Raw genomic sequence first — 25,487 nt, forward strand, 5'->3', positions numbered from 1 at the left:
TTTGTATACAACAATAACATTATGCACTACAAGGAAGAAATGCTTTAAGCACGAACCAGTATAATTAAATACTGGAACAGTGTGGGATTCACCTGTATACATTTAGGCATACCCACTAAAACTCCCTCGCTTTCGGATTCACTTAACGTTAGAACAGGTTTTCAAATTCGAACCGGGAACCGTGTCACATATAATTGGAACCCTGGCCGCTGAACTATACGCCCGAAAGCTTTGTAATCTCTTATATAAGCAAAAGAATGGCTTGGGAGATCAACGTCATTAAAAACTCATAAAGAAAGCCATCATAGTATAGTGGTTAGTACAGGTCGTTGTGGCCGACCAGACCCAGGTTCGATTCCAGGTGGTGGCATTTAATTTTTTTTGCCGTTTTTGGCCATTTTTTAGAGCATTGTAATGCCAAAAGAGAACTATAGATTCTTTTAAAACCATTTCTAGTCTTTTAAACATTCATTTTGAGCAAATTGCACCATATTCACACTTTTTTTGGAGTCGCTATATTAGCGCCGGGAAGCGCGAAACTCCGCAAAATCATTGGTGTTTTTTTTTTCATTAATATTATTTAAGAGAACTGCTAAAGTTATCAATAATTATATTTTCATACAGCTTCCTGTGATGATTTTAAAACATGTCGATATCATATTACAGATATTTTATGCCGGTGCCATAATTAGTGTCCTTCTGGCTAAGTTTTATCCCAAATTGAATAGACTTTTAAAATATGGAAAGACGTTAGATGGTTCAACCAATAAACCAATTGAAAAAGACAACAGATTACTTGACAACCTATTACAGATTTATGTCCCAAAGTATTGGTTTTTCCATTTTTATGTGGTTTCCCTCACACTATCCGCTATATTTTTTGCCTTATTACATTGGGGGTTGAAATCCAAAGATGCATGGTGTGTTCAGTTTTTCAACACAAATTCATACGGTAAAAGTCCTCCAAGTATATCAAGATTAGCCTACTTTTTAATATTGGTTCATTCTTTCAGAAGGCTAGTTGAAAACCTGTTCATCTTAAGACATAGCAGTAAATCTAAAATGCATTTATCACATTATTTGGTTGGTATTTTCTTTTATTCTGCAATCAATCTCAATATCATTATAAATACATCACTTGGAGAGGATGATTTACAAGAAGAGCCTGAATTGGATTATAAGATTTTTATTCCTTTGTTTCTTTTTTTAATTGGTTTTGGCGACCAATTTTTAAATCATTTTCATCTTTCAAAAACCATCAAGTACAATTTACCAAGCTTTGGAATGTTCAAGCTTATCTGTTGTGCTCATTATTTTGATGAAATTCTCATTTATACATCAGTATATCTACTTCTCGGAAACAAAACTTCTCTTATAAGTTTGATATGGGTTATCGTTAACTTGACAGTGTCTTCTATAGAGACGCGGAATTATTACAAAATTAACAATGAAGGAAAGATTCCCAAATGGAGTATAATACCGTTCGTAATATAATCATTATATAGACATATATCATAGAGTCATAAAGTTAATAAATAATTCGTTCGTATAGTTAGTTATTCAGTGTATTTTTTGAACAATAATGAAGTATTGATACCACCGAAACCAAAACTATTTGATAACGAATATTCAATATTTTGCTCAACTGGCTTTGGACCAACCAAGTTTAGTGTAAAGTCCTCAATATTATCACCTTCCGCTCCACCTGGTGATTCCAAATTCAAAGTTGGAGGTGCGATGTTATTTTGAACAGCCAAAATTGAGAATATAGCTTCAACAGCACCAGCTGCACCCAATAAATGACCGTGTGATCCTTTAGTAGAAGAGACAAGGAAGTCTAAGTTGTTTTTGAAAATTGTTTTAATAGCATTATTCTCAATTCTATCACCAATCAATGTTGATGTTGCATGTGCATTGATGTACCCGACTTTTGTGAGATCAATACCTCTTGTAGCAAGCTCCATTGCCCTTCTTGCTCCTAAACCATCTGGAGAAGGTGCTGTTATATGATGTCCATCACCAGATAATCCATAACCAACAATTTCGGCATAAATTTTAGCATTTCGTTTCTTTGCATGTTCCAATTCTTCCAGGATCAAGATCCCAGAACCTTCGCTCAAAACAAAACCACCCCTTTCTTTATCGAAAGGTCTTGAAGCTTTCTCTGGGGTATCATTGAAATCAGTGGCCACCGATTGAGCTCTTGCAAATCCGGCTAAAGCCAGAGGATGAAGTGGGGCTTCAGAAGCACCAGCTACTATAGTCTTAGCATACCCATCTTTAATAAATCTATAGGAGTCACCAATAGCATGATTTCCTGTAGCACAAGCTGTAGATGGACAGTGATTTGGTCCTTTTAGACCGTATTTGATCGAAATAGCACCAGCAGCCATATTTGGTAGCATTTTAGGGACGAATAAAGGTTGAACTTTTCTATAACCACCATTCCCAAAAGCAATAGAATTCTCAAAAGTATCAGTAATACTACCTATACCAGAACCAACAATGACACCTGTGTTTAATTGATCTTCAATTTCTGTTGGAAACCAATTTGCATCTGTTAAAGCTTCATGAGCAGCAGCCAAGGCATACTGAGAGAATGTTGCCAAACGTCTTGCTTCACCTTTTTGAAAATGTTCGTTTATATTCCAGCCACCTTGAGCTAATTCACCTTCTGGAACTTTACCAACAGTTTTGGAAGGGATTTTTTCATATCGTTCATCATTTAAAGAATCTGTGGAGACGATACCAGATTTCCCAGCTAAAAGAGCATTCCAAGAATGCTTCACACCAACACCTAGTGGTGAGACCATACCCATACCGGTGATAACGACTCTGGACATGACTGTTGTTCGCTTGCTCTTTGTTGATTGGAACTGAAGGGCTGAAAACGAGTTTACTTATTGTTGAATCGACTATTTTTTTCCTCGACACATCTGCCAAAGGATCGGGTCAATTTCCTGCAGAAACCCGGTTGCGGCCGCATCAAGGAATTTAGTGCCCAAATAAATAATTTACACATTTGAATCTGAACTTGTTTTAATTCGAAACCCACGAGCTAGCGCTTAACAGAAAAGAACCAGGATTGGACAGAGCCACCGTGAAGAAGATCACACAGATCAAGTGCTCAATAGACAAGAAGATTACCTCCCGCTAGTTCAAGGCTTCTTTTCGTTGCTTTCACATACCCTCACGTGCTTTAGCATTCAAAAGTGTCACCTGAGTACTAATTGATAAGATGAAGTTTGCAGAGTGAGTTGAAAAAGATTAATGCTTTTAAAAAGAGTTGTGTAAACTAACATTAGCCCCTAGATACCTTTCGGAAAACTTGGTAAGTTGAAAGGCTTGTGTTTTGCTCTTTTTTTTTGCGTCAAGATCTAACATTTTACTAGGTAGGAGAATGGAGAGCTAAATATTTGGATTATAAGGTATGTCAAGAAAATTTTTTCCTCTATTCAAAAAAAGAGTGATTTGAAAACTAACTTTTGTTCAAAGGGTGGGAAGAAGAGAATAAAGAAGATCAATAATAGTCCTCTGTCTTTTGCAAAAAATTTACCAGGTGTTACTCCAAAACAACAACATAGTGGAAAATTTTCAGAACATTCATTCAAGCAGAAGAAAGATGATATTAACTCATTTTCATTACCACCAGCTGCTATAGATCCCTTAGAGGAGAGTGGAAGAAGTAAGGATTTCGAAGAGGTCCCATTTGAAAACGTTACTAATGACCAAACCCCATTGTTAGGTACAAAGAAAACTGCAAGCATTCGTGCTCACCCTTCGGTTTATAAGAGACAGTCTTTGGTTAGTAACATAGAAGAGGGATCTCCGTTACAAAGAGCCATGACTGCACGGTCTATAAATCGCGCTCCTCCCAAAACTTATGGTGGTAGCTCGGTCCCATTATCAGATGGGGTTCCTTTGGAAAATACAACTGAAACAGGTAAAAAAGAATTTCTTGAATGGCTAGATAGTGAACTTTATAAGATCGAGATGTTTTATAGAGAAAAGGAAGATCAAGCAGTTGAAAGGTTTTTGTTGCTTCAAGATCAGTTATATCAATTAAGGGAACAAAGAGAGTTACTGAAAAGTCAAGGACATCATGATCACTCTGATGAAATTTTACATTTGGGAATGGATGAAGCTAAAACAAAGCTTCAAAAAATTAACAAGTATGAATTACCATCTTTACCTAAGATAAATCTCCGGAAAATGAAGATTAAAGGAGATGATGATGCTGATGCAAGTCAACAAGCTCACAATAGAAGAGACTATGAACTCCGTAAAAAACCATCGGTTCCTTACTACGTTGCAAGAAGACAAATCAAAAGTGCAATTCAAGAATATTACCGCGGGTTAGAGTTATTGAAATCTTATAGAATGTTGAATCGTACTGGATTCAGAAAGTTAACTAAAAAATTTGATAAACAGACTCATTCTGACATATCAACTTGGTACATGGAGAAAGTAAATGCAAATTATTTTGGTACCAGTGATGTCTTGGATAACATGATACCCAAGGTTGAAGAGTTATTCAGTTTGTATTTTGAAAATGGGAACAGAAAAGTGGCTATTGAAAAACTTAGATCAAATATGAATGAAGATCAATTTTATTCATCAATGTTTTTATCTGGGATCTTGCTCGGTATTTCAGTTCCGTTATCAACATATGCTCTATACTTGGGATTGAGTAAAACGTTGGACCAGGAAATACCAGAAGGCAAACATTTACTTCAGATCTGGGCAGGTTTTTTCCTAGCTATATTAATTGCCATATTATTTGGTGTCAATTGTTATATCTGGACAAAGTATAAAGTGAATTATAGATTCATTTTTGAGTTCAATCCAAGGTCAGCTCTAGACTACAGACAATATGTTTTCCTTCCTTCCTTATTACTTTTCCTATTTTCAATCTTCATGTGGTTTAGTTTTAATGATTTTTGGCCTGATAAATTACCAGCAAGATATTGGCCATGGTTCTTTTTTGGGTTTGGTGGTGTTGTGCTCATTTTACCATTTGATGTGTTCTTTCATGAATCAAGAAAATGGCTGATAGTTACTGTTTGGAGATTGGTTTTATCTGGGCTTTATCCAGTCGAGTTTAGAGATTTCTTTATTGGTGATATTTTTTGCAGTTTGACATACACAATGGGAAACATTTCATTTTTCTTTTGTATGTATGCTACACATTGGAGCGGTGCATTAGAAGGAGGTGATCCAAAATGTGGTTCTTCAAAATCAAGATTGATGGGGTTCTTTGCAACATTACCACCAATTTGGAGATTCCTTCAATGTTTAAGACGTTATTTTGACTCTGGTGATTGGTTTCCACATTTAGCAAACATGGTCAAATATTTTATCACCGTGTTGTATTATATGCTTTTGAGTGTTTACAGAATTGATAGAACACTTCAAAATAGGGCTGCTTTTATATTTTTTGCAATTGTTAATTCTGTTTACAGTGCATTCTGGGATTTATTTATGGATTTTTCATTATTTCAAGACAAATATCTCTTAAGAAATGATTTAATGTATCCAAAATGGTTTTATTATTTCTCCATGGTGTTTGATGTTATTTTAAGATTTCAATGGATCTTTTATGCTCTTTTCAGCAGACAGATTCAACAGTCTGCGGTCACCAGTTTTTGTATTGCGGTTGCCGAGATTTTGAGAAGATTCATTTGGCTTCTCATTAGAATGGAGAATGAACATGTTACAAACAGACATCTTTATAGAGCATCAAGAGAAGTTCCACTTCCTTATCAATTGGCTAGACGTCCAAGCGTGAGATATTCTGAGGACCAAACAAGAGCAGAAGATCATGAGGCAAATGTTGGATATGAAAGTATTGGACCTCAAGAAGCTCAACAAACCCCAGCAACTCTGAGATCAAGAAGAGAATCAATTTTGAGTCCTGGTGTTTTACAAAATGTTTCCAAGGCTATCGTTAATGCTCATGCAAAAGATTTTCAACGTCGTAAACCTAAGCCAGAAGAGAGCCCAGATGATAACGGTAGTTCAGATGACGAGAACAGTGATGGTGAAGATTCTATTGCATATTTGAATAATTAATATTCATATACATTACATAACTAATAAATAATCCATCTGAAAAACAATCATACTGATAAAGCCGCTAAACACTTAAAACTAATAACCTTGAACCTTGGCATAATTTGGTGGATATATCTTCTTATAAACAACCTTGGATAACCAAATTGGAACAACGGAAACAGATAATATAACTGCTAATTGCCAGTAGAATTTTAAAGTGCTCATGAAGGGTAAATCAAAGTATTCAGATAAGAATGGAACTGACCCAACGTAAAGTAATAATGTTGCAACTTCTGAAAATATTAATATCTTACTCCATGTGTGAATTTCAATCCCAACCATGGCCAGTTCATTCAAAACCAAACCAGAAAACGACAAAGCAACCATTTTTGTGAAATCGACTTCATTAATACTAGTAAATGCTTGTGCAAACAATTGAATAACACTTCCTTGAAACAATGAAACCGCGCACCAAACAAAAAAAGTAACGTAACTCAAAGATTTACCAGAGGTGAGCTCATGATACAACTCTGGAAACACAAAGCAAACCTCCTTGTTGACATCATAATCAAAAACAAGTGCAAAAACAGGCATCATTGTATAGCATGTGGCATAACCAACCATTAAAAATCCTGTAATCAATGCAATTGGTTCATATGCAGATGTAATTGAAAAAACGGCTTGAGCAACTGAAATCAATAAACCTCTATGTATAACAAACTGTCCTAATTTTGCAGATCTTTTATAACTGTTTCTGCCATGCCACAATAGTAGTGTTGTCAAGTGGCAAAATTGAGTGATTGAAAAATCAGCAGCTAAAGAAGCTTGCTTACCTTCTTTACCAACAATACCGACACCTACATCGGCACATTGAATCATACTAACATCATTACCACCATCACCAATACAGCATACTCTTTTATGTGTGATTTCTCTAATCAGAACAGCAACATCTGCCTTTTGTTGAGGTGTACAACGACATGCAATGACACAAGGTAATTGGACAACAATATCAAAAAACTCCTTTCTATAATGTCTCAGGTAAAGACCCAAAGATTCCCCATCAATCAAAAGACACGAATTGTTGTTGACTCTCAAGTACTCCAAAGAGTTCATTGCTCCTTCAACCTTGGTCATTTTTGTAACTGTATGGACATACTGACCTCTAGAGATTAACCTTGCACTAACTGAAACACAGCGAGCAGTTTCAACTTTATCACCAGTCAACATCCATATTTTGATACCAGCATTTCTCAAAAGTTCAATCGATGATTTAACGTTTTTTTGTAATTTATCCTCAACACCTGTCAAACCTAATAACTCCAAGTCATGCTCTAAATACTGGAGTAACACCTTTTGCATTTCCGCGTCTCTATTAACCATTGAAGAAGATGCCTCCTCATATTTCTCTTTGAAAGTTTCATACAGTTTGGTTGTTAATTTTTTTCTTCCAATCACCAAAGTCCGTAAACCTTCTCTGGCCATATTACTAGTTTCTTCTTCTAGCCAATCATTACTTTGGACAATTTTGGTCATGACAGTATCAGCACCTTTCTCTAAAAACCATAATTCATCTTTCTTCAAATCACGAATAACAATACCCATTCTCTTTGTATCCGAGTTGAATGGGAAAACTTGTAAAATATCATATGATAAATTTTCATGTGAACCTTCATGTGCCAAGGTGATTTTATGACGATCTCTTTTAAATAATGATAATCCAACTTGTTCAGTGAATTTAACAATTGCGATTTCATCTGGTGAAGCAGCTTGGTAAGTGATTTCACCATCTTCAATTGTTGGTGTAACATTATGACAGATAGCCAAAGTTGATATCAAATCACGAACTCTTGTACCTAAATCTCTTTTATTTGTGGCGATGATATTTTTACCATCAATGTCCTTCACGTAATCTGCAACAATGTCCATAGTATCACCAGCATAAGAAACAGTTCCAAGATGTAATTTTTTCAACTCCATATCATTTTGTGTTAAAGTACCTGTTTTATCAGATAACAAATATTCAATTCTTCCTAAATCTTCTGGAATGGTACTTGTTCTAACAATAGTGTCTTCAATTTCATGATCATGTTCAATTTGATAAGCATAAACGGATTTAGCCAAATCCAAGTTAACTCTCAAAGAAACTGGAATAATTGTGGAAAATAAAATCAAAAATCTCATAACATCAACATACCATTTAGAGCCAAACCCATGAATTGAAACCAACCCAAATGATAAAACGAAAACACAAATACACAATATTTTAGAGACTCTGTTGATTTCCAGCTCAAGTAATCCGGTTTTCACACCAGATTTTGTCATGTTCATAGCTTGTCTTGTATCAGTACCAGTGTAAATAATACAACCGATTGCAGTACCAGATGCAAGGACTGTATTTGCCCAAAGTGTATTATCAATTGTAAGACCTGTTGTTTGATTATCATATGATAATCTACCAAGAAATGAATGAATTGATTTCTCAGGCGCGGATGCAGTTATACTGATGTTTTTCAAGTCATCTAATGATAAATTTTGAGTTAATGGTGTAGCTATTCTTAATTTCCAGTCAGTTTCACCATCTAATTGATCAGTCTTGATGAATGATTCACCAGATGCCTCACTTGATTGTAATAATATCATATCTGCTGGGATTCTTTTATCCTTATGCAATTTGACTAAATCACCAACAGCTAAATTTCTACTTGGGACCAATTTGGTTTGTCCAATAACTTCATACATCTCACCATTTGCCTCTGTGTCTCTTCTCCTTCTTTGGATATCATCAAGCGCTTCTTTAGACATTGTGACGATAAGCACAAACGCTAATGGGACCACATATGAAGATAAATAACCTATTCTTAAAGCCGGTATAGCTTGTGATAATGCAACTAGAAGGAAATATAAATTGAAGAAAAACTTGAATTGTTCATATAAGATGATTGGAATGAATGTTATTGGATTATATTTGGCATTTGATATAGCATTGTTTGGGAAGCTTTGTTTGGGTACTCCTGGATAAACTTCTCGTTCAGTATGTTCATCTGTCAGTTGTACTGATGATGCACTATCTTTGGATTTAAACAACTTTTTCAACCCGTTTGACCATGTGCTCTTGGCCCCATGCTTTGATTTTGAGGAATCAGTTATCAGTGGTGCATTATCAACATGAAGTAAATCATCCATGGAGTCTTTGTGTTGATTTGAATTAGCCATATTTTGTAAAGGGATATTATTATTGCTTGAAGAATGTAAACTATGACTTGAATTGTTTAAAAAAGGATTTGCTTCTAAGTTGGCCAATGCTGCATCTAAAGAGTCATCAAATTGTTCATCAAATGAAGAGAAGCTATCTTGTCGATGATTTGAATGGTTTTGAGTATTATTGGAATCAGTTAAAGGCATTTACTCTTGACAAAAAAAAACTAAAAAGGGGTAGAATGTGGGAAGTGATTGAATGATGACAAGGTGTATTGGTCTCTATGAAAGAAACCGCCACTACTGATTGAATTCTCTGAAGCAAAATTGAGACAGACGTATTATGATCTTGTTCTTGATTTATGTCTTGATCAAAATGATGTGTCAATATACCCGTTTAGCAGCGTCTAAGTGTCCTCTATTGTCTTTCTTCCAATTGTGACTTGACTTTGGTAGTTGGCGCTTGCAAAGTGAGATATGGTATATCTTGTAATGCAATTCACTGACGTGATGAATAGTTGTTTGGATAATTTGATGGATTGATTTCAGGCTGTTACAAAAGTGCCTTCAATTTAACAACCTTAATCATGGTTTCAGAAAATTGGATTCTAAAAAAAGTTCGCGAAAGTTGCAGAGGGCCACATTCTCCAAAACTATTAAAATCAAAGTCAGAGAGTAATCAATTGTGTTACAAAATAAGGTACAAATGGAATAAAAGTGTAGTATAGATCAAGAGAATTGGTCTATTGACCTTTCAACTTAGTCTCCTCGACAAATTCCCTATTTTAACCTGAATTACAACTGATCTTGAAATGATTAATTCTTCAAAAAAATAACGTAACAAAATTGTATTATTAATTTATACCTTTACAACCCCATTCATCTATTTTTTAGATTTTGAAGCTTTCTTTTCAGCTTTTTGTTCTTTTTCAGCTTGTTCTTTTAAGACACGTTTAACGATTTTTTGTTCTTCAATCAAGAAAGCTCTAACAACTCTTTCTTTAACACAGTTAGCACATCTTGAACCACCGTAAGCTCTTGAGACAGTTTTGTGAGTTTTTGAAACTTGAGCGTATTCTCTTGGACGTAAAGCTGAGATACCGGCTAAAGCAATACCACAGTCACCACATTTTGGTCTGGTACCAGATTTTTTAACGTGTTGAGCACGTAAAACACCACCTGGGGTTTTAACAACTTTGATTTTGTTAGAACGGGTGTTGTCTAGAAGGTTTATGTTAGTATTTCTGATTTTATAGATTTGATGTAAAATGATAACTATGGGGGTGTTGTTTCTCTCAGACTTATTCCTTTTTGAATTACTCTAAGTATCCTGCTGGTCATTGATTTATTGATTCATTGCTATTGTAGCTTCACTGCTTGATGGTTACATTAATATTTCTGCATGGATTCTCTTTGTTCATACAAAATCACACTTCTCTCATTCTAGATGATATCCCTTTCCAGACCATAAAACTACGAGGTCTATTCTCTTTCTTTCATTGATCCCTACGTATTCCCTTGATATTGATGATTTTCTTCAATAGTTGATCTTGTATCTTTAATGTATTCTCTTTTTTGATGATATCTCTTGATTGACGAATTCATTCTCTTTGAAACACAACTTCCCCTAGTTCATTTGATTTGCTTTGACACATACATGGATTTCTTCTTCTGTAGGTAACTCTTTGAGCCATTTTGTGAATGTTTTAACGGTCGTAAGAAGGTATCTAAACTATGTCTTAATCAAGTTTTGTTATTATTGTACACTATTGAAATTCTTTGAAAACTTTGCGAGGTGGTGAGAATCAGCGACAGGTGTTGGGATGTTTATGAATTTTTCAGCGCGAAAGACATACAAAACCAAGTTTTATGTTGGGCATACCAAGAAAAGCTAACAATTGGGAGTATTTTCGCGAATGTGTACCCTAGATGGTATCACGTGAGGTTTCACTCAGGGCAAGCCGAATTTGTACAAGATAGATGAAGATGAATTTTTGGCTTGACACAAAAGCACAAAAAGTTCAATATTTCTCGATTCTGTACACAAATACGAATAAATATATAGAGTAGAGAAGAGTTGAAAACACCTTTCTCAAATCTTTACAGCTAGCATCTACAATATGAAGTGATTCAATAAAAACTTTTGGATTTTGTGATCATAGGCATTACATTTACCAGAAATTGAAAAAATACACTCACAAGGTTTAGTTTTCAACAGCAATAGCTTCAATTTCAACCTGGTTTGCAAGTTAGTACTTAGGTTCAACTTATCATTCGTCTTAGTTATACTTACATCAACACCTAATGGTAATGATTTGACAGCAACACAGGATCTAGCTGGTTTATGGGTGTTGAAATGTTTAGCATAAACTTTGTTGAATTCAGCAAAGTCATTGATATCAGTTAAGAAAACGTTAACTAAAGAGAAATTGGTTAGTATCAGTATACTGTTTCATCTTTTTTCCTTAAATACCATTACTCACTTTTAACAGTTCTGTCTAAACCACTACCAGCTTCTTCTAAAATGTTTTTAACATTTTGTAGACATTGTTCAGCTCTATCAGCGATTGTACCTTCAACTTTTGTACCTTCTGGGGTTAATGGAACTTGACCTGAAACATAGATAAAGTCTAATTTGAATCAATTGTGTTAGTAACTAGATCTTTTTCATGTAAAGTTACAAATGTAGCTTAACACCATGGTGAGGTGAAAAACACTCACTATTAGCTTTTATAGCTTGAGAATATGAGGCAGCTGCTGGTGGGGCATTTTTAGTGGCAACCTAAATGAAAAGTTAGTATTTGATTGGAATGAATTGAATCAATAATAGAGATTAAATCAATACTATAGATCAATTGATAAGTACCTAACTGTTACATACTGGAGTGATTGTGGTTAAGTTTCTAGCAGACATTGTGAAGACTTTTGATTGTAATCTAGCAGCACGGGTAGCAGTTTGGATAAATGACATTTAGTGAATTCGAGGGAATTGGATAAGCTTAAATAGATTGCCAGTTAAGGGGATGGTTTTTGTTAATGTGGTATCAGTCAGATTTTCCCGTTCAACTTAAGTCCTAGGCTTCTGAACAGAGTCCTGAGGATTGACTTGGACCCAGACTCGGGTGCTGGACTCTGGTCTGGTCGGGACTCTTCTCTACAACGTAGAAGACGTTTTAGAAGTTTCCATTATGTTCATTAGTTATGACAGTTCTGTTTTAAGATGCCATGTTGATGATATTATATACATGAATATTTTGAATAGATTATGGTGTAAGCTTTCAATCCTTTTTAATCGGTTCCTCTGCTGTATGAGTTACACCACTCAATGGCTGTAATTGTTCATATTTCTTCCGTAGTTCTTGTTGTAGTTCATGTTCTTTTTGATTTGCCAATAGTTTCTTCTTTAATGCTTTCTCCTGCACTCTTTGGGCATCTTTTATAGGACCTTGATGTAGAGCCTTTTGAATTGGTTATTACTTTGAGTTCATGATGATTCTTTCTTCTTGTCAATACTTACATTTCTTTCTTCTTCTTGGACTTTATGCACCCATATAACAGTGACAGTGGTGGCTACTATGGTAGTTGCTAAAGTGATCTTACTAGCTCTGGACATCTTGAAGTGGAATATTTAGATGTTGTGTATTATAATATCAACCTTTTACGCTTTTGGCTCAGCTTAAAAATCCCAGCTCGATAATTCGCGGTAGAAAAAGGGTACGGTACACGCACGCACAGGGAGCCTCTTTACTCTTCTCATCTGATGAATCATGATTCACCGAGAACTCGGTTGGCTCAGAAATATAGGCAGCCTGCGTGTAAGCGAAGATTTGGCACTGGGTCCAAATGGCTAGCACAAACATCAAGATATAATCTGTACTTTCCCTTCCAAAGGGACAATTCACTTCTGCCTAGTTCTCTGCCCACGGTTCTTGCCAGACAGACAGGCCGATCAGTTGTGGACTGGGCCCTGGCCGCCACAAGCAGGGGGGTTACCCTCAGGGGTCGCCTAGCAGCGTCCGCGACGCCAGTAATTCCCAGCTGTGTAAGCTGAGCGCGCTGCTCTGCTCATGGGTAGTATAGGCTCCATCACACGTTTGAAATTACTCGTAGCATCAAACAACGAGAACAAACAGCCTCAAGCAATCACCAACACCACCACCAACAACAGCACTTGGTCCAAAGCCCCCTTCTGATGCAAGTGAGTATTATCCCAGCCAGCTGGTCTTAAACAGGTTCTAACTTCCAATCAACAGAATCAAGATTCAATACAGCTTGAGAGCGATTCAAGTCAACCCATAGTCATCCCTCAACCTGAAAACAACATCAATCACAAGCCCAGCACAGGCACTTACAACTTGCCTGAATCTTATCATACTGCTAGATCATTCAAACAATCCCCTAATGAACTACAATTCTCAAGCTCAGTCAATTCAACAAGTTCACAGATTGTAAATAACCCACAACAGACTGTCTCAGGTAGTAATAACAATAATAATAATAGCATCTCAAACAACATTTCAAACTTGAGAAACCCATTCAATTCATCTTCCCCAGGTGGTAACTTCAGTCCAAGAGCGGATCCACCATCTTTCTATTATAATGCCAATAATAGAGGTTCAATGAGTGATTCGGTCAATAACAGTGCATTTCTTCGGAATAATGTGACACATTCAACTTCATCAACTTCGTTAAATCGTCCAAGTTTGCTAACTTCAAAACTAGCTGCTACTTCATCATCATCTACCCATCAACTAGCTTCAGTACAACAACAACAACAGCAACAGCAACAACATATACCTCATGATTCACCAAGTTATCCCTATCCAAACCCGAAAACGGCAAGTTTTAGAAACTCATTTTTGAAATCATCAACAAATCATCATAACCCATCTTCATCATTTTCATCGTCTTTCAATCATGATCCAACTACAAGCTTTAGCTTCCCCAATAGATCTTCAAGTATCAATATTCAACAGCCTTCGACTTCCCAACATTTCAAACATTCAGAAGTTGTTAATTCATTTACACCTTTCCATAATACTCCAAGTGTTGTATCTTCATCATATAATTCATCAGCTCCAAATTCTGTACCTAGTCATTTCAATCCTTCAACTTCTTTTCATAATTTCCCTCAGCCAGGTGCTTCAATTCCAACAACGAATGTTAGTACAGAATCAGCATTACCTAATGAATTCTCAAGACCAATACCATCTGCAACAACAAGATCATCCACTGCAACTACTGAAATACCGCAGCATACCCATAACCTGAATGAGGATGATGATGAACCTCCACAATATTCAGAACCAATGTTTTCATCATCATTATCTGAATCGGAACCTCCAACTTATTTACCAATCAATAATGAAAACCATCTAGATATAGTGAACCATCCAGTTGATGATTTATTATTGATGCTTAGTGCGTTGTTACAGAAAATTGTGGAAGCCAATGATAACTTACATCCACATCATTATCATCAAGCATCTCAATTACACAATTCCCATAAATTCACTGCTAATGTCTTAGCATTCCATGGAAGAAACGTACCAGCTATATCATTACATGCATACCTAACAAGAATCTTGAAATATTGTCCAGTTACAAATGAAGTGTTTTTAACACTGTTAGTTTATTTTGATAGAATTGCTAAACGGGCAAATGCTGGAGATTTTGACCAAAACAAACAACAACAACAAGGGGAAGGTAATACTGCTGGAACCTCAAATGCTGGCTCAGATGATCAACAATTGTTTGTTATGGATAGTTATAATATTCATAGATTGATAATCGCAGGTGTTACAGTTGCTTCTAAATTCTTTAGTGATATTTTCTACAAGAATTCGAGATATGCAAAAGTTGGTGGGTTACCATTAGATGAATTGAACCATTTAGAATTACAATTTTTATTATTGACTGATTTTAGATTGATGATACAAATTGAAGAATTACAAAGATATGCTGATTTGTTATTGAAATTTTGGAAAAGGGAACAAAGTAAATCACAAAATGATGAAAAGATGACTGAAGGACAAGAATAGACTAAAGATTTATTGAAGTTTGAATATTTAATACTATTTGGAGTTTATGTGATGATTTTTTGTTTTTATTTGATAGAGTTTTTTTAGGCAGAACCCATTTCTGATGATGATATGTTCATTCTTTCTTCTTTAATTGACCTTTATTTTATTATTCTTTCAGTTCTAACACCTATTTAATTTTTTTAATCTTTTTTTAATATTCATCATCAGATATTGACTTTTTAATTGATTTATATATTAATTCTTAGCTCTTTGTTTGTTCTTTTTTTGGTTTCATCCATTCTTTAAAGGCGTTTGTTTGACTCTTTTTTGTTTGTTTTTGTATTATTCTTGCTGAAACATATTCAGATTTCCTTTACCAAATACCAATTAAGTTTAAAGAACTGTTATATTGGGAAAAACATTATATAATTTTCAATTAACGTATTACATTTATTATGATATGAACTACGTTGTGTAACCTCAGTGTCCAAAAATTCATTTTTGATAATGCATAGTAAAATTAATTATATATGACCAATTGTTGAAAAAAAAAACATTAAATAACCCATAAAACACAATAAAATAACAGCTTTTAACTTCAGTTTTAGTAATATTAAACCATCGTATCACCAAAACTTCCTTCTCATGTAGTTGATATGATCAAAAACTAAAGCATAAATATATAAAACGTTGACCACCACCTAAATGAGATAACATAAACTTCCAAAAAACAGATATGAAACGTCTCTAACGTAAACGACGAGCTTCACGTTCAGATTCCATTAATGATAAGATATCATTTTCACGAACTGGACCTTTAACATTTCTAACAATTGTTCTTGAAGAATCATCAATGAATTCAACTCTGACTTGGGTAACACCACCACGAGAACCGGTACGACCAAGAACTTTTTTAACTCTAGCTAAAGTGACAACAGTTTTAGTATCCATTTCAAATATATTATATGCGATTTAAACGATAGATTCGTGTAAACAACTTATACCCTCTAGTAGTGGTGAAAAAAAATTTCTATATGTACACACTTGGAAAACATTCGCGAAACTCAGATTGCGTCGTTTGCGGGTAAAAAACGCGAAAAAGCTCTGTTACGAGGGTATGTCATGTGAAATTATGCCGACGGTCCTCGGATTATCTCATTTTTTTTTTTCGGGCCTGTTGCGTTGAGTCAGATAACAGTGCATCAATGCTTCGAGATTTTTTTGTGAGTAAACCACATGTTGTGTCAAGTTTAACTACAACTGTTACAATTGTGTTTATATTAAAACAAAGATTTGAAAAACCAAGATGGATTTAGTTAATCACTTGACTGATAGATTATTATTCGCTGTCCCAAAGAGTATGTCCTTACATATAATACCCAAGATCTCTTTACTAACAAGATTTTTTCTCTAGAGGGTCGTCTTTATGAAAAAGCTATTCAATTATTAAAAGGTTCAGATATTGAGTTCCATCGTTATAACAGATTAGATATTGCCTTATCTACAAACCTACCAATTGCCTTGATTTTCTTACCAGCTGCAGATATTCCAACTTTTGTTGGTGAAGGTCGTTGTTCATTAGGTATCACAGGTGTTGATCAAGTTGAAGAATCAGAAGTTGATGTTGAATTAGCATTGGACTTAACATTTGGTAAATGTAGATTACAAGTTCAAGTACCACAAGATGGTCCAATTAAAGATCCAAAACAATTAATTGGTAAAACTATTGTTTCATCATTTACAACTTTAACAAGAAAATATTTTGAAAAATTAGAAGGTGTTAAACCAGGTGAACCTTTGAAAACTAAAATCAAATTTGTTGGTGGTTCAGTTGAAGCTTCTTGTGCATTGGGTGTTGCAGATGCTATTGTGGATTTAGTTGAAAGTGGTGAAACCATGAGAGCTGCAGGTTTAATTGATATCGATACAGTTTTATCAACTTCAGCTTATTTAATTGAATCCAAAAATCCATCACATCCAGAATTAGTTAAAACTATCAAAAATAGAATTGAAGGTGTTTTAGCTGCACAAAAATACATTTTATGTAATTATAATGCACCAAGAAATAACTTGGATGCTTTATTATCAATTACACCAGGTCGTCGTGCTGCTACAGTTTCACCATTAGATGATGAAGGTTGGGTTGCAATTTCATCAATGATTGAAAAGAATAAAAAAGGTGAAATTATGGATAAATTAAAAGCAGGTGGTGCTTCTGATATCTTATTGTTTGAAATTTCAAATTGTCGTGTATAAAGTGACGGAATATAATTGATTCATAGAATAGAGATTATAAAGACTTGTTGCAAGTGAGATGTAGAATTAATCAAGGCCGAAGCTAGTTATTGAAGACAAGTTCGCGAATTGATTCTTCATCCCGTCTGTCATTTCCATCGGGCATTCTGAAATTTTCTACACCTGTTTTCAAAATATCAAGTATCAATTCCAAAAACCAAACTATAGCCATAAATATAAATAAATAAAGTGATAATCACAAAGGATTCAGGCCAGCCTGGAACCCACCAGTTAGTCAATAATATAAATCAAGCACGTTGCTGTTTCTCCAAATCAATGTTTGAACCATTTTCAGTTGAAACATCAGTAGTTGTATTATTAGTCTGAGCATTCTTCATCAATCCATTATCACTACTGTTAACATTTTCAACAAACTCATCATCTTGTTTGACTTCGATATCACCACCCATTGCATTACCATGACCAGTTTCATCGAAATGAACTTGAGTAACAGCAGAATGATCAGGAGCCAATTTGCTACCTTTTCTACCAATAAGATACCAAGGTAATTCAAATAATTCCTCCATACCTTCAATGGAACGACCACTAATCTCTGGAACAAAGAACCAACAGAAAAACATACCAATGATGATGACACCAAAGAAGAAGAAGAAAGTACCACCATGATGCATTGCAATCATCATTGATGGAACAGCTTTAGTGTTACCAAATTGGTTTGCAAAATGGAAAGTCATGATTAAAGCAGTACCAATAGCTCTATGTCTCAAATTGAACATCTCTGAGTTAATCAAATATTGAATAGAATTCCAACCCATTGTCCAACCAACACCATTTAAGTACAACATTGCTAAAGCACAAACACCTGCATGTTTTTCTGAAGATGTCATTGTGAATTCATCATTTGAAACTTTTGGCACCACGGTGATGAAGACTGCAAAATATAAAGTTGATAAACATTGAACAGTTAATCCAATGTATAAACATTTTCTTCTCCCCAAGAAATCAATTAGGAAGAAAGCAGTTAAATAAGCTGAAGTGAATTTAACAACACCTAAAATAGCAGTCATTAATAATTTTTTAGTACCGGTATAACCAACCAATGCAGTCAATTCTGGCATATAAATTGTGATTGCATTTGCACCTGACCATTGACCCAAGATTTGAATACCAAGACCCAAGAATAATCTATATCTAACTGAAGGAACTGTGATGAATTCTTTGAATAAACCTAAGACAGAAGTATCTTGCATAACTTCCTTTTCATGTTTCATATGTTCTTGGATATCATTAATTTCACTCAAGATATAAGGATGATCTTCTGGTAAATTTCTAATTTTGGATAAATTTCTATAAGCTTGATCAACTCTATTTTTTTTCATCAACCAACGTGGAGATTCTTTACAGAACCAAGAACCAATAAATAAGATACCTGCAAATATGATTTTCAAAGAAGTTGGAGCAACCCATTGAACTCTTGAACTGGCTGAAACATGTAAAGCTGTACCGTAATGAGAAAAATAAGACATCATGATACCAAAATAAACAGCACCGGCAAAGACACAGTTACATAACCCTCTGATAGCCTTTGGAGCAATTTCAGAAAGATAGGTTGGACCAAGAACAACAGTTTGACCAATAGATAAACCTTCAATCAATCTTCCAGCATATAATTGACCAACATCTTTTGCAGTGATTTGAATAATAACAGAAGCAATCCAAAAGACACAAACACCTTGTAAAGTTCTAATACGACCAAATTTATCAACAAAGTATAAGGCCATCAAACAACCACCAATAGAACCTAGTTGGACCATCGAAGTGATATTTGACTTCAAATTTGCTAGATAATGTTCAGTTTTGGATTCATCATCAAGACCAAATTGATGTTTAAAAGATTTTTGAGCAACGGACCCACTAATGCCACCTTCATCTAAACCTCTTGCACAACCCAAGATACCAAAGATGAAAACAGAAATGTATAAGGTTCTATTAAAGATTTCTGGTGGTGAATTATCTTTATTAAAGAATTTTTTTCTAAGTGATTGTTTTGGATGAACAACTGCTGCAGTCATGATTGTTTGTGCGTGTGTTTCAGATTCTCTAGTCTGATTCAAACTTCATTATGATAATCTGGGGGAGCAAAAGTGTGTTTATATATGGCTTTTGGAACATGATGAAAAGAATGATTAAAGCCAGGCACCCAACGACAGAGGCACAAAAGGTTAAGTTTACTTAAAACAGATTGTTTCATCACCATCAATATGCTATTTCCCCATATTGCATCATGACTAAAAACGAGACAATTAATGGTTGTTGTGTATACGGAGATTCTCGTATTGCCAGTTGAAGAGGGTGAAGCTGTTGGGATTGCTTCTCTCCAATTAAATTGAGTTGAAAGATGAGCAGGAATTAATTGTAGATGAAGTGGTTGTGTCGATCAGCATCATGGCCTAAAGAAGTGCAGCTTGCGGATTTCGAGGTGGAGGCATTGACTATAAGCCCATCGAGGACCCTTCAAAGGACCCTTGAAAGGACCCTTTCCAATACGCTTTATAGAGCTCAAATACACTCCAGATCTCACTATAAAACACAATAGTACATAGGTCGCACACAAGCTTCTGGATCTTTGCACACACCAAGATAATATCACCACTACAAGCACTATTGTGGAACTCTTGTTAGGTGTAGAAATATCTTGTTCGAGCCTTTCTTGGTATTGATAGCCTCACCTGGCGCTTAAAGGCGGAAATTTGTTTCGTTATTATTTTGCGGGGATACATTTGAGTGCTTCACGGAAGAAACAGGCTGGATTAAATGAACAGCTTGATATTATGGTTACATTCAACTAGTTGTGAGCTGATTGAAGCCCTTCTCTTGGCCTATTCATCATCTGTTTGTTCGGGGATTCTGTGTGCCCAGGTCCCTCCAGAACGAGATCGGTTCTCCTGTGATTGGCTGGTTGAATAAACCTTTTGCAATGCTCTGGAGATTAGAGGACATGGTTTTGCTGTGGGTTTGTTTGATGATTCAAGATTATCCATATGATTCAACATAGTCATAGTAGTAGTCACCACCGTATACAACCCCAGATCTTAGCACTTACCACCCCAGAACAATAGTCATAAGATCATCTCGTTATCTAACTACCCATCACCACTGTTCCTTCTAGAACCCTTCAATCACCGTCACCGTCGTTATAATAGGCTCCACCATCTGTCTCAATCAAACCTAAACTCAACAGTATTATGTATCTCAAATCGCAGTCCGAAAAAACTTTGACTGTGTAAAGGCTATTGAAACTGTTTCAAGTAATTGTACTAAAACCTTCAAAGTACTACAATTACAACTAACAACCTCCTCGTGCTACACTGCATATCACTGTCAAAGTAGAAGTACCGTTCGACCTTATTTCTCAGTTGAGATATTTGGATCTAGCAATGGTTAAGGTGGAGATGTACAAGTTCTCTGAGATTTAAAGTGTGTAGGTCTTGGTTTGTCACTGAAGATGGTTAAATAAACCATTCGCGATATCAACCGTATTCTTGTTGGTGAATAATTAAATTAACTCGATCAATTGACACCACATCTATCGATACAGCCCTGAGTTGGAGTAAATGTGTTTGCTTGGTGTCAATGAAAAGTTGGTATAGAGACCGGTTTCCTCTTTTTTCAGTAATTCCTCCGTCTTTGCCTGATTATTCAGTGTAGAAGTTGAAGTTGTAAAGATTGAAATAGACAATAATGGGTTTTGTATTATATATCCCATTAACTAAACAATAGACATACCACAGTTTGAAGTAGCTCAAGGTAAAAATAACTAAAGGTAATGATAATATCTTCATCCTATCTCCAAAACACCGGTAAACCTTTTGAAATCCTTTCAAATACCTGCTTCCCGCCACCAACTACTTTTATAAAGAATCAAACATCAACACCATATATTCAAACCACTTTTTCTTAAACTCAATTGAAAACTAACCCACCATCAACAACATAAGATTGTCCTGTAATATAATTAGATTTTTCAGATGCCAAAAAACTAACCAAATCAGCAACATCTTGAGCATCACCAACTTTACCCATTGCTATTTTGGGAGTATAGCTTTTCAACAATGCATCTTTTGCCCTTCCTGAATAATCACCAGTCATTTCATTAATAGAATCCCACATATTTGTAGGGATCATTCCAGGACAATATGAATTAACAGTGATTTTTTGAGATGCTAATTCTTTAGCAGCAGTTTGTGTTAATGATTTAACTCCATGTTTTGTCACTGAATAAATACCCAAATTAACAAATCCTTCATGAGATGCAACCGATCCTGCATTAATAATCTTTCCTGGTTGATTCAATTCAATAAATTTCTTTGCAGAGGCTTGTATCCCCCATAGAGTACTTGATATATTTGTTTGTAAACTTTTTTCCCAAGATTCTGGAGTTATGGATAATAATGGACCTAGTTTGGCAATACCTGCGTTATTAATCATTGTATTAAACCCACCAAATTTGTTGAAAGTTTTATCAACAGCATTGAAAATTTCAGATCTTGAACAAACATCACCTGGGATGAATAAAGAATCTTGACCTATTTTATTAATTGAAGATACAACTTCTTGACCTAGTTGTTCTTGAGTTGGTAGATCTAGAATTGCAACTTTATAACCATCTTTAGCTAATTGTAGGGCAATTGATTTACCAATACCTTGAGCAGCACCAGTTATTAGAGCGACTTTAGACATGATGAGGAAAGCTTATCAGTTTTATCAATCAATTGATAAGTGTGTTAGTTTGGTTGTTGATGATGGTTGTTGATGATGGTTGTTGTTGTCAAAGGTTTCTCAGTTTTTTTGACTCCTTGTAACTGTTAGTCGATGGGCCACGGTAGAATATGGATCACCGTTTAAGACGTTGTACATTCTCGTTGATTACGACACAATAGAGACCAAAAAGATATTCAACTTGAAAAGACTGATAGTGATTGAATTAGTTTTTGATTGACTAGCATTATCAACATTTCACGATATCAACTTCTCAGATCTCAGATCTTGATTTTAGTCTGTGCAGTGGATGAAGCTGGTGTCACGGAAAAAGATTTTCATTTGCACTAACAAAAATTCATGAACGCCATTTTGAATATCGGTAACAAGTTGCAACACATTTGAACGAGAGATAAAGCACCAGAAACCCAAAGCATCCTGATATCTAACAGGATCAATGATCATACACTAGAATAACTCAATTATACCACCAGTTTATAAGTTGGCGCCAAATTGACAGCCTTGTTATTCGCGAGTTTCGCGAAATCCAACATGTATAGGCTTAAACGGGTTTTGTTTTTGTAAAACCCCTTGTTAATTGAAGTACACTAGACTGACATTTGTCGCCATGAGTTTGAACTATCTCAATATTCCAGCTTGATACCATATACAAGATGTCTACAGAAGGAGAATTCCACATCATCAAAGAGGCCATTGTCGATGGAGAACCAATCAATTCAACTAGAACAGAACAATATATAACCGCCTCCCCAGATAGTAATATATCATCAATCCAACATCATTTATTCATCAAATCTACAAGACCAAGATATGTGGAAACACTACAAGATGTATCAACTCTTCATCAATTCTTAAAAGATCAATTATCGTTTGATGAAGAATCACCAATATTAGAATACTCAACTTCTCGTATTCGTCATTATGAACCAATCTTGGGATATGAGAATTTAAGTGATATTTATGATTATTCTAAAAGATTTGGAACAGATCCAGCAGAGATTTTGCAAAGATTGGATGCTCTTTATGGGGCAATCAAAGATTGGGATCTTGATCAAGTTGGTAGAATTATCGATAATGAAAGGTTTAATAGATATGTGGAACTTTTACAAGATGTTGATGAGGTGAGAATGGAGAGAGAGTTTAAAGAGAGAGTTATTAAAAGAATGATTATTGAACAGATTAGTAGTATTGTTAGACCAATTAAAAATGATCGTTCAATTAAAGAGAAGGAGATTAATTTGGTGATATTGTTGAATTCAAATTGATGAGATTTTAAGGATGATTAATCAGCTTATGTGATTGCTTATGAGAATACAATGAGAATATATGAATGGTATGACAGCTACGTCCAGCCTGAGCTGTAGTAAACACTTGGAAAGGCCAGAAATTCGTCAAACATGGTGGCTTTTTCACAATATCAAATTTGAATCTACACATCTACACTATGAATTTAAAGAGTCTGATCATCTTTCTCTCTTCCCTCTTCCCCCTTCACATTCTCTTTTCTTTATCTTTAGACATTGCGATGGTGTCATTTTGAGAACGGATTTACTTCTGTTTTTAGTGTGGTTGATGGATTTTTTGTGACACAATTTTTGTAGAGCTGAACCGAACCGATATTATCAGTACCATCAACATGTGCTAACCATTGACATATTATATATTTTAGAACAAGAAAACAAGGAAGAAAGAAATTATAAAGAAAGAAAGGGTAGAGCACCCCCATCAAGTTTCCTCTAATCAGAACCATTTTGATCATACAAATGCCCTACCCATGGACGGAGACTCACGTCATTCGCGAAATATTTGCAAATTTGTCTCGAGCCTCAGTTTGTGGCTAGTAGAAAACTTCTACCAAACCTTTTGGTCTAAATTTACTATGCCTCTCATAAATTCATTAAAGTATGTAACTTATTCTTGTGCTTGTTTATGCTTAATCAAATTCAACAACGTACCCATGATGAAAATTCTTCCATCAATAGCAGAAATCTCAACATTATTCAAATCCATATCAATGAAATGATCTTCTAAATATTTCAAATGTAATAATCTTGATAATAAAAAACCAGTAATTTGTCCAACCATTATACCACAATCACTTCCATTAATTTGTTGTGGAGTCTTTTCAATAATTCTAATTTGGAAATTGAAACCTAAATATTTTGCCAATTGTGAAATGACATGTTTAGCTTCAGATTCATTAGCCCTTTCTAAAGTGTCATAAATCAATGCAGTCTTGTCCAATAAACTGATAACGACTAATGACCAATGAGAACCAGCACATGCATCTTCAACATCATCATTATCATTGACTGGTAAAAAGATGAATTTTGAAGTTTCTAAAGATGGTAGGACACCTTTCAATTCTTTTGGAGATGGATGATTTGCCAATAGGTAAACCATTGAAGGTCTTAATAAGATGATTGAATTTGAAACCAATTTATCAAAATTATTCAATTGATAACGTTCTAAGTATTCATAAATGAATGAAATATTATTATCATTTAACCATTCATCATCTTTTAAATTGTCTAGGTCTTCTTTATATATTGAAATATCGAAAAATTGCAAGATTTTCTCATCATCTTTAATTGTATGATCACTAATTGAATGTAAAATCTGTTTATGCAATGAGTTCAAGATTTTAATTTTATTAGCATCAGAAGGGATATAAAAATCATCAGAATCTGAGTTTTTCTGTTTCTTTCTTCTTTTACCCTTTTCCTTCTTTTTAGATTTTTTCTTTGATTCTGAACTTTCATCACTTTGTTTCCTTTTTACAATTCCTTCATTCATTTCATGATTCATATGCATTTTTGGTTCGTCTTCATAAATGGAATCAGGAGTTCCTTGTCTCTCTTCATCATCTATATATTCAGAGCCAGGATGATTCGGTTTTGAATATTGTTGTAATTCATCATTATCCCAACTAAAGAAATTGAACCCATTAGTCACCACTTGGGTTGAGTAATCATGACCACCACCACTATCTCTTCCTTTCGGTACACAATACCCTTTGAACTGATTATAATTGATCCTAAGCATTGACAATTCGAAATCTTTCACTTTAATTTCAAACTTGTGCTTTGAATTGTGATTTGTTTTGATTTTTTTGCTTTCAGCGGAGATTACATAATTGCTGACATCGCAACTGTGGCTTGTGTGGGTTTTTTAAAT

General features: G+C 34.9%; 14 protein-coding genes and 1 non-coding gene across 15 annotated transcripts; 5 read left to right on the plus strand and 10 right to left on the minus strand.

Annotated features, from left to right (window-relative positions):
- Window positions 1–298: 298 nt before the first annotated feature.
- Window positions 299–370, plus strand: WICANDRAFT_t8. The gene has a single exon. It is a non-coding gene; the product is annotated as a tRNA-His (tRNA).
- A 263-nt stretch (window positions 371–633) lies between these two features.
- Window positions 634–1,494, plus strand: DFG10 (putative polyprenol reductase; the record flags this gene model as incomplete). The annotated part of the gene is made up of 2 exons (XM_019182624.1): window positions 634–922; window positions 983–1,494. 2 exons carry the CDS (start codon window positions 634–636, stop codon window positions 1,492–1,494), a joined length of 801 nt encoding a protein of 266 aa, XP_019041105.1.
- Window positions 1,495–1,556: 62 nt separating this feature from the next.
- CEM1 (fatty acid synthase CEM1) lies at window positions 1,557–2,843 on the minus strand (the record flags this gene model as incomplete). The annotated part of the gene is made up of 1 exon (XM_019181147.1): window positions 1,557–2,843. One exon carries the CDS (start codon window positions 2,841–2,843, stop codon window positions 1,557–1,559), a length of 1,287 nt encoding a protein of 428 aa, XP_019041106.1.
- A 3,307-nt stretch (window positions 2,844–6,150) lies between these two features.
- Window positions 6,151–9,260, minus strand: NEO1 (aminophospholipid-translocating P4-type ATPase NEO1; the record flags this gene model as incomplete). The annotated part of the gene is made up of 1 exon (XM_019182625.1): window positions 6,151–9,260. Exon 1 carries the CDS (start codon window positions 9,238–9,240, stop codon window positions 6,151–6,153), a length of 3,090 nt encoding a protein of 1,029 aa, XP_019041107.1. The 5' UTR covers window positions 9,241–9,260.
- A 381-nt stretch (window positions 9,261–9,641) lies between these two features.
- Window positions 9,642–10,946, minus strand: WICANDRAFT_37783 (60S ribosomal protein eL34; the record flags this gene model as incomplete). The annotated part of the gene is made up of 2 exons (XM_019182528.1): window positions 9,642–10,473; window positions 10,910–10,946. 2 exons carry the CDS (start codon window positions 10,944–10,946, stop codon window positions 10,136–10,138), a joined length of 375 nt encoding a protein of 124 aa, XP_019041108.1. The 3' UTR covers window positions 9,642–10,135.
- Window positions 10,947–11,456: 510 nt separating this feature from the next.
- WICANDRAFT_82069 (isoleucine biosynthesis protein MMF1) lies at window positions 11,457–12,166 on the minus strand (the record flags this gene model as incomplete). The annotated part of the gene is made up of 5 exons (XM_019185328.1): window positions 11,457–11,489; window positions 11,546–11,670; window positions 11,736–11,882; window positions 11,974–12,034; window positions 12,134–12,166. The coding sequence occupies 5 exons, from the start codon at window positions 12,164–12,166 to the stop codon at window positions 11,457–11,459; spliced, it is 399 nt and encodes a 132-aa protein (XP_019041109.1).
- Window positions 12,167–12,530: 364 nt separating this feature from the next.
- Window positions 12,531–12,865, minus strand: PET117 (Pet117p; the record flags this gene model as incomplete). The annotated part of the gene is made up of 2 exons (XM_019182910.1): window positions 12,531–12,710; window positions 12,770–12,865. The coding sequence occupies 2 exons, from the start codon at window positions 12,863–12,865 to the stop codon at window positions 12,531–12,533; spliced, it is 276 nt and encodes a 91-aa protein (XP_019041110.1).
- A 58-nt stretch (window positions 12,866–12,923) lies between these two features.
- WICANDRAFT_82070 (uncharacterized protein) lies at window positions 12,924–13,112 on the minus strand (the record flags this gene model as incomplete). Its single annotated transcript, XM_019185329.1, has 1 exon — window positions 12,924–13,112. One exon carries the CDS (start codon window positions 13,110–13,112, stop codon window positions 12,924–12,926), a length of 189 nt encoding a protein of 62 aa, XP_019041111.1.
- Window positions 13,113–14,546: 1,434 nt separating this feature from the next.
- WICANDRAFT_86935 (PHO85 cyclin family protein) lies at window positions 14,547–15,555 on the plus strand. Its single transcript, XM_019186075.1, has one exon. It carries the CDS (start codon window positions 14,562–14,564, stop codon window positions 15,291–15,293), a length of 732 nt encoding a protein of 243 aa, XP_019041112.1. The 5' UTR covers window positions 14,547–14,561; the 3' UTR covers window positions 15,294–15,555.
- On the minus strand, window positions 15,556–16,382 carry WICANDRAFT_86936 (40S ribosomal protein eS28). The gene has a single exon (XM_019186076.1). The coding sequence runs from the start codon at window positions 16,224–16,226 to the stop codon at window positions 16,023–16,025; it is 204 nt and encodes a 67-aa protein (XP_019041113.1). The 5' UTR covers window positions 16,227–16,382; the 3' UTR covers window positions 15,556–16,022.
- A 199-nt stretch (window positions 16,383–16,581) lies between these two features.
- On the plus strand, window positions 16,582–17,531 carry HIS1 (ATP phosphoribosyltransferase; the record flags this gene model as incomplete). Its single annotated transcript, XM_019184321.1, has 2 exons — window positions 16,582–16,633; window positions 16,690–17,531. 2 exons carry the CDS (start codon window positions 16,582–16,584, stop codon window positions 17,529–17,531), a joined length of 894 nt encoding a protein of 297 aa, XP_019041114.1.
- Window positions 17,532–17,818: 287 nt separating this feature from the next.
- On the minus strand, window positions 17,819–19,603 carry WICANDRAFT_59983 (uncharacterized protein; the record flags this gene model as incomplete). Its single annotated transcript, XM_019182911.1, has 1 exon — window positions 17,819–19,603. One exon carries the CDS (start codon window positions 19,601–19,603, stop codon window positions 17,819–17,821), a length of 1,785 nt encoding a protein of 594 aa, XP_019041115.1.
- A 1,606-nt stretch (window positions 19,604–21,209) lies between these two features.
- Window positions 21,210–22,271, minus strand: WICANDRAFT_49048 (uncharacterized protein; the record flags this gene model as incomplete). Its single annotated transcript, XM_019182626.1, has 1 exon — window positions 21,210–22,271. One exon carries the CDS (start codon window positions 22,269–22,271, stop codon window positions 21,495–21,497), a length of 777 nt encoding a protein of 258 aa, XP_019041116.1. The 3' UTR covers window positions 21,210–21,494.
- Window positions 22,272–22,963: 692 nt separating this feature from the next.
- On the plus strand, window positions 22,964–23,575 carry WICANDRAFT_76095 (uncharacterized protein; the record flags this gene model as incomplete). The annotated part of the gene is made up of 1 exon (XM_019184322.1): window positions 22,964–23,575. The coding sequence occupies one exon, from the start codon at window positions 22,964–22,966 to the stop codon at window positions 23,573–23,575; it is 612 nt and encodes a 203-aa protein (XP_019041117.1).
- Window positions 23,576–24,242: 667 nt separating this feature from the next.
- Window positions 24,243–24,881, minus strand: WICANDRAFT_13873 (uncharacterized protein; the record flags this gene model as incomplete). Its single annotated transcript, XM_019180587.1, has 1 exon — window positions 24,243–24,881. A coding segment is annotated over one exon (639 nt), but the record flags the coding sequence as incomplete, so codon positions are not given.
- Window positions 24,882–25,487: the final 606 nt, after the last annotated feature.

This window comes from Wickerhamomyces anomalus, assembly GCF_001661255.1.
Source record: "Wickerhamomyces anomalus NRRL Y-366-8 unplaced genomic scaffold WICANscaffold_1, whole genome shotgun sequence".
Taxonomy (NCBI): domain Eukaryota; kingdom Fungi; phylum Ascomycota; class Saccharomycetes; order Phaffomycetales; family Wickerhamomycetaceae; genus Hansenula; species Hansenula anomala.

Excerpts from the sequence above, each read along its gene's own strand:
- WICANDRAFT_86936 (XM_019186076.1), bottom strand. The coding sequence starts at position 16,226 with ATGGATACTAAAACTGTTGTCACTTTAGCTAGAGTTAAAAAAGTTCTT.
- WICANDRAFT_86935 (XM_019186075.1), top strand. The coding sequence starts at position 14,562 with ATGTTTTCATCATCATTATCTGAATCGGAACCTCCAACTTATTTACCA.